The 10,989-nt window shown below is 40.4% G+C and overlaps 1 protein-coding gene across 1 annotated transcript in view; it reads right to left on the bottom strand.

The window, feature by feature from the left end:
* Positions 1–7,750: 7,750 nt before the first annotated feature.
* Positions 7,751–10,989, bottom strand: part of LOC119423532 (CDP-diacylglycerol--glycerol-3-phosphate 3-phosphatidyltransferase, mitochondrial) — a 29,323-nt gene continuing 26,084 nt past the window's right edge. The window contains exons 8-9 of the mRNA XM_037690930.1: positions 9,988–10,279; positions 7,751–7,950 (exon numbers count right to left, since the gene is read on the bottom strand). Of these exons, the coding sequence (XP_037546858.1) occupies positions 7,751–7,950; positions 9,988–10,279 (492 nt within the window). The remainder of the gene's footprint in view (positions 7,951–9,987; positions 10,280–10,989) is intronic.

Raw genomic sequence — 10,989 nt, 5'->3', positions numbered from 1 at the left:
AATCCTTTCAAAATAAAATACAATAGCAGAAACTGACACAGGGACACTTGGGAGTTGCTTTTTCTCTCTTCAGAAGAAAAGGGTGGGCAAGAAATGTAAAAAACAATGGAAACAAGTTGGTTTCATTAAAAGGTAAAACGAGAATTTAAATACAGTAGTCCCTCGCTACTTCACGGTTCGACTCATTCTTTCATGGTTTTTGAAAGTAAGATTGTACACGAGAAAAATGTACGACACAATTGCCAACTTTTAATATTACGTGATACAGTAAAAAGTTGGAAAAAAAAAATTCAGACGGGTGCCTGCCGCCACTTTGTAGTTTTCTCTCGATAAGCTTACACTGTATTGACACTCAAAAGGACTACATTTTCCAGAAGACAACGGTGAAAAGACGACGCCCTTAATTCCCAAAAGTGCTTCCTTGATTTAAATGGATTAGTTGACAGAACTGTTTTGGTTTGTTGTTCCAATTCAGAAATCTCAATTTAACGTGTTAAATAAAATAAATACCGCGTTTTACTTTGTTGTTTTTCACTTAGTGCGGGGGTGTTCGGAACGTAACCCCTGCGATAACTGAGGGTCTACTGTATTCATAAAACACTGACCCACCTCTAATCCTGACAGGAACTCTCAGCTTTATTGCTGCAGGCGTTTCCTTCCAGCACCAAAAAAATAATTTAAACAACCGATGACCCGAACAGCTTTTATCAGCTAAAGAGACATTTCTACTCTGACAATAAATAAATGTTAAATACTGAATTGTAAATTAGTATAGAGTCAGCTGAATGAGTTGCTCCAGTCAGAATGAAAGCTTCTCCCTCCTTCAAACATCTTATCGACAGCAGGTAAGATATTAATAGTTCATAAGTGTCCCCTGAGTTTTAAAACGTTTGAACTGGTTGTAAATCACAGGTCTGAGTAGTCGTTGGGCAAATTCTTCATTTAGTAAATCATGCGTAGGGATCTTTAGGTTCACGTTGATAATTATTGCTGTGAACTCGTTTAGATATTCCCAACTAAAGCTTTAATTTTTTTAAATCATAATAAACTGATGCTCGCAACAAAACGAAAGAATTCTCATTAAAATCTCATCTTCCTTTAATTTACAAAGATAAAACGACAGAACAGTCCACGTTTCTGTGGGCAGACGCCATCAGAGCTGTTATTACAGCTGCAGGAGGCGCGTCACCACGCCCGCCTGTTTACCGTCACCACGTTGATTAGAGTCAGCCAAGCCTCTGTTTATCCATGCAGCACCGGTACTTGTGGATGTACGGTAACAGGAGTGGTTCTTTTTATTTATTTGTTTTTATCCCTCTGCAGTGACAGAAATCCACAGTTTGACGTGCGGCGTTCATGTAAATGACAGAACAGGGTATTTACCCCTGAAGTTACTGCATGCATCTGCTCCCGCGTCGCCGGCTTTCAGGATGCTGATGGAGCTCGAGTTTAACTCTTTAACTCTGGACAGGAGGGAACAAACACCTGTAGACAACAAAGAGAGGAAAATGTTCAGTATTCTGCGTCGAGTCTGGAGTTACAGAAATGTGGCTCCTGAGGGAATCAGCCGAGTGAGACGTTCCAGGTCAGCCCATCAGATCGCCATCTTTTGTTTCTTTTTTTGGAGTGTTCGATAACAGTTCAACTCCTCCTTGCTTTTGTTTTGTATTGATGGAAGATTAAAGAGTCGCGCTTGATTTGTGAAGAAAGTGATGTTAGAAAAAAAAAGATTTATGTTTAATTATTCATCTTGTGTTGTAATTAATTGTGTTTATTGTGAGAATGCAAATATTAAAACTAGAGAAATTGCATTTCTTGCAAAAATGCAGTGTGAAAGCTTATTGCTGAAGAATGTGCTGAAAAACAGCTGAAATTGGCTAAAAAAAAAAAATTCTGAAATGGAAAAACAAGCCTAAATTAGCAGAAGAATGTAGATAAGAAATGAGCACAAAAATTAGGGAATTACAATACTGTAGCTAAAAAAAGGCTGAAATTGGCAACAAAAAGAAAATGACTGAAATGAGATTAAAAAAATGCTATAACTAGCATCAAAACAGCTAAATAGTAGCTGAAACAGCAGAATTTACCATGAAAAACCTGAATTTGTCTCCACTAGCTAAAAAGGTTGAACAAGCTTAAATTAGCAGTAGAAAGCAGAAAGAACATGTTTGCCCAAATATGCACAAAAAAGTGGAAATTATCTGGAAAAAAGCTGAAATAACAAAACAAAAAACTGCTGAAAAGTAGCTAAAAAGGCAAAAATGAAGCTTAAGTTACCAGATGGAAGTGGAGCGATCACATTTTTGCTTAATTAGGCTGAAAAAAGTTGAAATGGGTGAAAAAAATGTGGAATTAGCCAAAAAAAGCTCAAATTCGCATTAAAAAAACAGCTAAATCGTACGGTAGCTGAAATAGCAGAAAAGGAGCATAACAAGCTGAAATTGGCAGAAAGAAGTTACGAAAAACACAAAAATGTTGTAGTTGGCAGAAAGAATCTAAAAGAATCACAAAACAGGTTAAAAAAACATCAGAAAGTAGCTAAAAATAGTTTGCACAAGGAAGCTGAACCAGAACAAAACGTGAAAGGAGCAGTAAAAGGTTGTAAACACATCTAAAGATATGAAGGATGTAAAATGAGCTCAATTCATTTTCTATGAGAAAAAAAAATGGCAAAGGCTAAATATTTAAAAAAGCTAAAGCTGCACCAATACCAAAAGTCATAGCACCGTTCTCCTGAACGAGCTGAATGTTTTGATACATGATTTGTTGAAATGGCATAAAAATTATGGAACGAGAAAAATGGATGACGGTGGAGTGAACGCTTCATAAACATTTAAACAAACGCAGATCGTTTTAAACTAAGATCTTCCGACGTTGAGAAATATTTAAGCTGTTTCTGTTCTGGACAACCTATTATCACATGTGATGGTGCTCAGAGTGTGCGTTGGGAGTGACTCTCAGCTACTACCACGCTGTAAAACTGACCGACTTACGGCCACTTTTATGTTTTCTGACGTCATTTAATTGTGGCGGCAGCCTTGAATGAAGTTGTCTGGAACGGTGAATCGATTGTAGACGTACGTCCAGTGATCACTTTCAGGTTTTCATTCAAATCTGTTCAGTGGTTCAAGAGATATTTTGCTAACAGGCAGACAATCTTTCAACAGTGATAGGCTGCTCAGTACATTTCAAGCAGTTTTTAGCCCCATCATGTTGCTGCTCAAATGTGACTAAGTGTCAAACGTTACATTTGGGTGGGAACAAACCGTTTATTTGCTAAGATTCAATAGTCATTTTAAAATGTGTTATTTCCTACATTGTTGTTGAGTTTAGAAGTAGAATATTAAACAAATGTTCAAAAAAAATGATCCGGTATTAGATAAAAGGGAAAAACGCAGCTGAACGCCCTCCAAAATGTTTCCCCTGATCAGAAACGCTTTTAAAGACGATAAAATCTGATTTCTTGAAAGAAAAACGCACGGCGTGATAAAAACAAGGGCTGAAGACTTTTGCACAGTCGTGCAGTTTCAGCACTAGAGGGCAGCGCCGCCGCTCAGAAACAGTCGTCTCACTGCACCGAGTGACTTGTGACTGTGCTGACTGTTTTCACAGCTTCCCAACAAAAGACAGACGATAAGATCTGTGTGAACGGGCGAGGCCATTGTTTGTTTGTTCCTCTTTCAGAAAAAAAGGAGATACTGGAAGTGAAGCAGACGGATGGCTGTGCCAGAAGGAAACATTCCTAAAAATAAACACGAGTTATTTAAGTTATTTAAGGTTTGAGCTGAGAAAAACTGAATATTACAAATAAATACAGCTGAAGAGTTCATTTTTTTTAAAGAAGGGAGTCTAATGGACCAGCGAGTGGTTATAAAAAATAACTTTGATCAACCTTTAAAGATGAAGTTAGTACAGAGTTGCTATTTCCAGCAACAGGAGCTAAATGGATTTCAGCTGTTTAGCTCGAACTTATGCAGATTAAATATAACCTGAACATCATTCTGCCTCTAACCAATGGAAAAAGTGAAAAATAGCTGCGGTATTTTGCATAATTTACACGTTTTTATCGGACTATAAGGCGCATTAAGCAAAACAAAAGTCATAAGTCAAATTTTATTCAACCTATTCACAATAACCACATTAAACTGGTTTGAGGTCAGTAAGTACAACCGGATTATAAGGCTCACTGTCAATTTTTGAGAACATTTAAGGATTGTAAGTGCGCCTTATAGTCTGAAAAATACGGTGTTTTAAAGCAACCAAAAAAAATCAATTATGATAAAAATAGTTTAACTTTTTTTAATCATTTGGGTAGTTAAAATAGAAGTAATCAGTATTATAAATAAAACTGACAGAACTTACAGTTAAAGGAAATGTTAATAAAAAAACGGCCTCGTGTGTTTGGATTACCAACAAGTGCTGCATATAAACAATAACTCTCTAACCTCTTATTGTTAGACTAACAGCTGAGGCTTCAAACACTCTTACAATGAATGTTACCGTATTTTTCGGGCTATAAGGCGCACTTAAAACCCTTTAGTTTTATCAAAAATTAACAGCGAGTCTTATAATCCAGTGCGCCTTATGTATTAATTCTGGTTGTGCTTACTGACCTTGAACTGATTTTATGTGGTACACGTAGGCCTGTCACGATAACAAATTTTACTGGGCCATTAACTCTCAGAAATTATTGCAATAAACGATAACATTGCTTGAAATTTGACAATAATTAGTAATTATTGTCAAATTTAAGAACAAATGTTTGGTAATTTGTTTTGCACGTAGTACCTTTTTTTCAACCACCGGACGGCAGTATAAGACCGTTTGAACCGAAGGATGGATAGTGAGGGAGCGAGCAGCGTGTCTCTTTTTTAAGAAAAATGGGAAGGAGGCCCCTTGACGTGACATGGGCTGTCTCTCTTTGGTTCTCAAAACGGCGTACGCTCGGCAGAGTTGCATTCAGGCCCAAAAAATCTGATCTGACCCGGCCCCAGCCCGCAGTCATAATTTCCAAACCCCACCCGACCCATCGAATGAACAGCAATTACAGGTCCAAAACCAGAAAAAAACAAAACATTTTTTATTAGTTATTAACGGTCGGGGACGTGCAGCTGAATAAACGGGGCAGAAGATTCGGAGCTGAGAGGTGTTTGTCCTTTCATGGCCGTAAAAAAGCATTTAAACCCCGTTTCTGCCTGCATTCTTCTGAATTACTGAGACACGCGGACAGCTCTGACACGCCTCTGCTTTGGGATCTCACCTGTTTGGGTCATCGGCCGCGCGCGCCCGCTGAGTGCAGCGGCAGAATGAACGTCCATTTGGGCGATGGATCGCTGCCTGGCAGTACAGTCCCATCTGAAGCTTAACAGAACTTTTTACCTCTTTCAAGGCCGGTCAGCTCGCAGTGAAATGGCCGCATTCGGCTGGTGGATGTATGGCAGGCCATGTTATTATATAATTGTATCGTGGCTGATCCTGACCTAATTAAAAGCCAGAGACCGACCCAGCCCGCCCATTAATCACATTATAACGGCCCGGCCCCAATCTGGGTCGGTCTGGGCTGAGTTTCAGGTTTGGGTTAGAAATGACAGCTCTAACGCTCGGTGTGGTTTGAGCTCTTTAGCATAGCATCTTTCACACAAAGCTTTTAATACAAAAATCAGTAAACAAGTTCTCAGCTTCTTTTTGCAGAGAAAAACAACTTTTTACACGAAGGAACGGGTTTCAACCGTGAATTTTGGAGCTTCGACAAGACAAAGTGAGGTCGATAATTTTCATTTATTATGCAATTAATTGATTTATTGTTTATCACAACAGGCCTAGGTACACAGCACTCAAAAATCTGTCAATGTTTTTGTTTCGCTTTATGCGCCTTATAGTCCGAAAAATACGGTATTATTATTATTATTGTTATAATTATCATTTTACTTATATTCTATATCAAAAAGCAGCCAACTGCAGAGTTTGCTCAGACAAATTCTGGTCCCTGAGCAAAGTTTCTTGTTAAATTATAATTGTTTTCCACTCTTTTGGTAATAAATCTTAATAAATTGTAATAAACTGTGCTCGGTGAGAGTGAACCCAGAGATCCTGACTGAGAACGTTTACATCCAGGAGAAATGGTCGACTTGCTACTTTAACTTCAAGACGTTTATATGAAAGTATAAGCACGTTATATTATTTATTTTTTAGGAAGGCTACAAGACGATAACGAAGGGCAGGAATGTGTTAATGACACACAGCTGGAGCATCCGTGTAGAAAGATTTTTAAAAGATTAGACGCCGGAGACTTGAGCAGCGCGACGAACGCAGGCAGCTTGACGTGTGCGCGTTAAGCTTTAAATCTCAACTCTTTGACACTTCCCCGACACGTTTTTAACACTGTTGTAAAAGTCTGAGCCAGCTCAGACCGGGCGCCATAAACCAACCCATCTGGGCCGATCACACCCAACCAGTCCCACCTGAACTATTTTCCGACATCGGGCTGAAATCCACTCATCGCTGTTTGATTGCATTTTTGCTTTGCTTCAGGGCAGAAAGATGATCTATTTTAATCCGTTTCCTTCTGGCAGCAGATGACTTGAGCTTTTAATTTTGCATTTCCTGCTCTCCTGGCAGCGCTCAGGTAGTGATAAGACACCGCCCGTTTACCGACAAGCCCAGCGACACTTCCTGTTCTCAGAAACGGAGCGGCTTCCCCTCAGCTGGAGCTTCAGATCAGGAGATAGAGCAGCTGAGCAGCCGTATCGGCTTCTTTGCTATTTTTAATCTCACCGAATCGTTGCTCGTCATTAAGTTCTGCTCCAGCCTGCAGAACTCGTCTGCTCGCCCCGGTTCGGGTCTGATGACGTCACCTCTGAGGGTCCTGTGAGGACTCCCACAGACCACGGTGTCAAATCAGCACCAGAACGCCACCCTGACTCACCCCCTGACGGCGCTGAATCAGCCCACCCGCCGGCCCCGCGCCGGCTCTGGCTGCTGGGAAGACGGGGACGGGACCAGCGATTTTAGGACTCGCCACAATGACTGCAGATGTTTCGACGAAGCCACAACGTTTTTAACGTGCGTGTGACTCTGCACGGCAAAAACAACCGAATCTGAACAGAAATGACAGAACATTAAGGAAGTGGAAAAAAAAAAAAAATCGACTTATTTTGCATTCAATGAAACTTTTAGACTCTTGTCTGCATACAAAAGGAAAAAGTTTACATTTCTGTCTGTTAGCAAAATATCTCATGAACCACTGGATTGATTTTAATGAAACTTTCAGGAAATAATCAATAGACGTATATTTACAAATCTTTAACTTTTGGGGCCAACCCAATGTTAGATGGCTGCCACAGCCAACTCACCATAGAAATAACAAAAATGGTTTTAACATGGTCAGTTTTGCCAGTATTAAGTTATAACTTGGTGTGGTAGTAGCTGAGAGTCAGTCAATCCTTGTTGGTGCCAACCTGGTTTCAAAGTAGGTTTTTTTTCAAGCCAAACTTTAATTTTCTCACTTTTTTTAAATTGACTTTCTACCGTTCGGTTAACACGATAAAAACGAGTGTGCGTTTGCACCTGTTTGGGTCTCAGAAGAAGTTCTTGATGAGGGGAGTGACCAGTTTCACCCACAGCTTGACGTAGCGGTCGGGCCGCTCGAACGTGGAGCCGGACACCTCGGTGGAGCGCCGGTACAACATCTCCTGCTCCTGGCAAAATAAAACACAGGTGTGTGTTCAGGGTGGTGTTACGCACTCATTTGTCATCGTTTATGGCGATGCTTTTTAGGGAGGGGGGGGGGTAATGAGCAGACCTCCTGCAGCTGGCTCTGCAGCTCCTCGTTCTCGGTTACTATGGCGATCTGGGCCTCCAGGTCACGGTGAACTGAGCGGTAACCAAAATTAGGGGAACCAATTAGAGTGAGGCAAGGCCGATCCTGGCCCTGGAGGTAATACCACAGTCCTGTAAAGAGAGAGAGACGGAGGGGGGTGTAATCAGAGTTAGAGGGGAGGTAATTCTTCAGAAGAGTTGTTTCCAGCAGATTTCGGTCGACCAAAACCACAACTAAAAGGAAGCACATGGAGAAAATCCCCCACATCGGTCCAAAAAGTCCAAATATGAAGCGTGAGGGAGCATCCTTGTCCTGAGGCTACGACAGAGTGACTGTGTGAGCTTTAATATCCTAACCTACATACCACTTCACCCACATACCGAAGAAGATCGTTTTCACCCCAGCCCTTCATCTGGACTGGAATATTGTTTTAACACGTGGAGGTTTGTGTGAGAAAAGAAAGACAGAAATGGTGCGTTCAAGAGTATAAAACTTTAAATATATATTCGTGGAACAAGAGCTCAAGATTTGAGCTGCGCACAAGTCAAATAAAACTCATTATGAGTGAGAGCTGCGTGAAAGGATGCAGCACAAGTCGTGTGGATGAGTCATCAGTCGGGTTTAATTTAGGACACAGTCCAAGTTTACTGTAAAAGGTGGCCTAGTTTCAATTAACAGAGCCAAAAAAAACTATTTAAAAAAAAGATGATGATAAAAAGAGTATTAAACGCAGCCTTTGCGTTCGATTTGGTTTCTGAGGAACAATAAAGACACACACAAAAAAAGGAAATGTTTATGGGAAGACGTCAAAAGAAGTTGACTCAGGTTAACAGGAATTGCTGAAAAACACACAAAAATAAAAAAATAAATAAAAACTGCTAACCCTGAACAGATACTTCCTGAGATAAGGACGACAGGCGTTTGACAGAAATCCTTTATGAAGGCGATTCACCACAAAAACACGTTTTTATTTCGATTTTCTGTCAGGTGACATTTTAAAAACTTTACTCGAGTTACTCGGGCGGCTGTGGCTGAGTGGTTGGAGCAGTCATCCTCCAATGCAAAGGTTGGGGGTTCGATTCCACCAGCCAAAGTGTCCCTGGGCAAGACACTGAACCTCTGATGTGTGTCCCATCAATCAGTGTATGAATGTGATAAAGCTCTGATTATTCTGTGTAAAGATCTAGTAAAGTGTTGTATGAGTGGGTAGATGAGGACACAGATTGTGTTGTAAAGAGCTTTGAGTATCTTCATAAGATAGAAAGGTGTTATATAAGTACCGTATTTTCCGCCGTACACGTTGCACCGCCTTATAAGTTGTATCTATTATGTGTCACTGCTGACGTGTTGTGTTTGTTACACGTCACCGCTGACAACCCAGAAATGTGGGCCGGTGTTGTGCCAAAAATAGATTGGCTGCCAAATGGCGGCCACGGGAACATGCACAGGAGGACTTTAACAAGAATTTAACAAGATTAACACTTAAAAACAATTATTTGTTTGCTCGACATTATGGTAAAGGTGCGTCTCAGTCTAACTTTTACTTAATAAATGCACTTCAGTGGTCAAATTAGCTGCATTTCATCGGGTCGGCGCAAGCCGATTGTGTCATTAATAGCCACTTTTACATGACACAATGGCATGCCATACAACTTGAGTGCCATCTAGCGGCTGAAAAGGTTAGTGTTCAATATCTGAATGAATGAAAACAGTCATATCTCAGCCAAAATTTGGTTTATAAATATGGGGGAAATCCATAAATATGTCACTTGGGCATATAAATTGCAGGACATGCAAATTATGCAAAAAAACTGCGACTTATAGGCCGAAAAATACAGTACAGTCAATTTATCATTTAAACAAAATTGTTCCTAAAGACATTTTCATCTCAGTTCAGCGTTTTTTTTTTTTAATCCAACGTCACTTCCTGACTCAAAAGCTTTAATTAGCAAAAAACATGACTGAGTGAAAATTTTACCCCTTAGTGAAAGAAAATCCACTCTTACATGGTCAGAAGTGTTTTAAAATGTAAATAACCAGTGGTTTACAAACTTTACCGCGCAACAAACCGTGCAGATCCTCAGGTAACGTCACCAACATTTAAATCTACTGTAAACCAATATGCTGATGTGCGCAGCAGAAAGTCGGTGTGCGTTTGTTTCGCCTACCTTTAGCATGAAACGTCCACTGAGACCTGTGGTACTCGTGCAGGTGGACCCTCTCCTCCTGGCCCAGATGGCACACCTGGTTGTAAAACTGCCTGGCGATGTGAATGTAAGCAGCCGGGATGGCACCGGCGACGCCTTTGGCCCCGAAGAACCCGTTGACCTCGGGGGAGGCGGTCAGGATGCGGTAGCTGGCTCCGGCCCCGAGCACCAGCCGCATGTAAGCGCGGGTCAGGTTGAAGTAACCCGATGTTAGGTACACAGTGGAGTCCGGCTCGGCGTCTGTCAGCAGGCGCTGGAAGAGAAGAGACGAGTTACAAACGGTTCTTTCGTCATTTTCTACCTCACAACCTTTTATTGTGTAAATTTGTTTTCCTTTGGATTTTTGGTATGTTTTTGTAGTCCAACTACTTCTGCATACTTTAAGCTTCGTTAACCGCTCGTATATGAAAACATTTAGCTCGTTCAAGAGATGGCTGCTTTAACTTCTGGTTTTTGTAACATTTATACTTTTTAAAATACTTGATTTATCTTCCACATATTTGCTGCATTGAAACACATCCAGGTCTGCTTTTTAAATCCTTAAGAAACATTCTTCTCTTTGAAATTTGTTTCAGCATATTTTCTATTTATCCTCATACATCTTAAGCTACTTTTATGTTTTAACCAGCCTTTTGCTACTTTTACCTTATAGCAACCATTTTGTACTTTGAGCTTTTGCTACTTTTCTTTTAGAACTATTATTTTTCTACTTTAAGACATTTGTTACTTTAGTTTAGCTACTGTATTATGATTATACTATATTATTTATTTGATACTTTAAGTATGTCAAATCTTTTGCTACTTTAAGATTTTAACTACCGTAGCTTTAGTTACTATTAGTGACTGGCTGCCTTTGTGCCACTTTTAGCTTTTAGATAGCATTTTGCTTCTTTTAGCCCATCCATCCATCCATCCACCCCCCATCCATCCATCCATCCATCCATCCATCCACCCCCCCATCCA

This window comes from Nematolebias whitei, chromosome 17, assembly GCF_014905685.2.
Source record: "Nematolebias whitei isolate Nwh7 chromosome 17, NemWhi1, whole genome shotgun sequence".
In the NCBI taxonomy this organism is placed as follows: domain Eukaryota; kingdom Metazoa; phylum Chordata; class Actinopteri; order Cyprinodontiformes; family Rivulidae; genus Nematolebias; species Nematolebias whitei.
The sequence above is the reverse complement of the archived record's forward strand: the minus strand, read 5'-3'. Positions and strand labels throughout refer to the sequence as shown.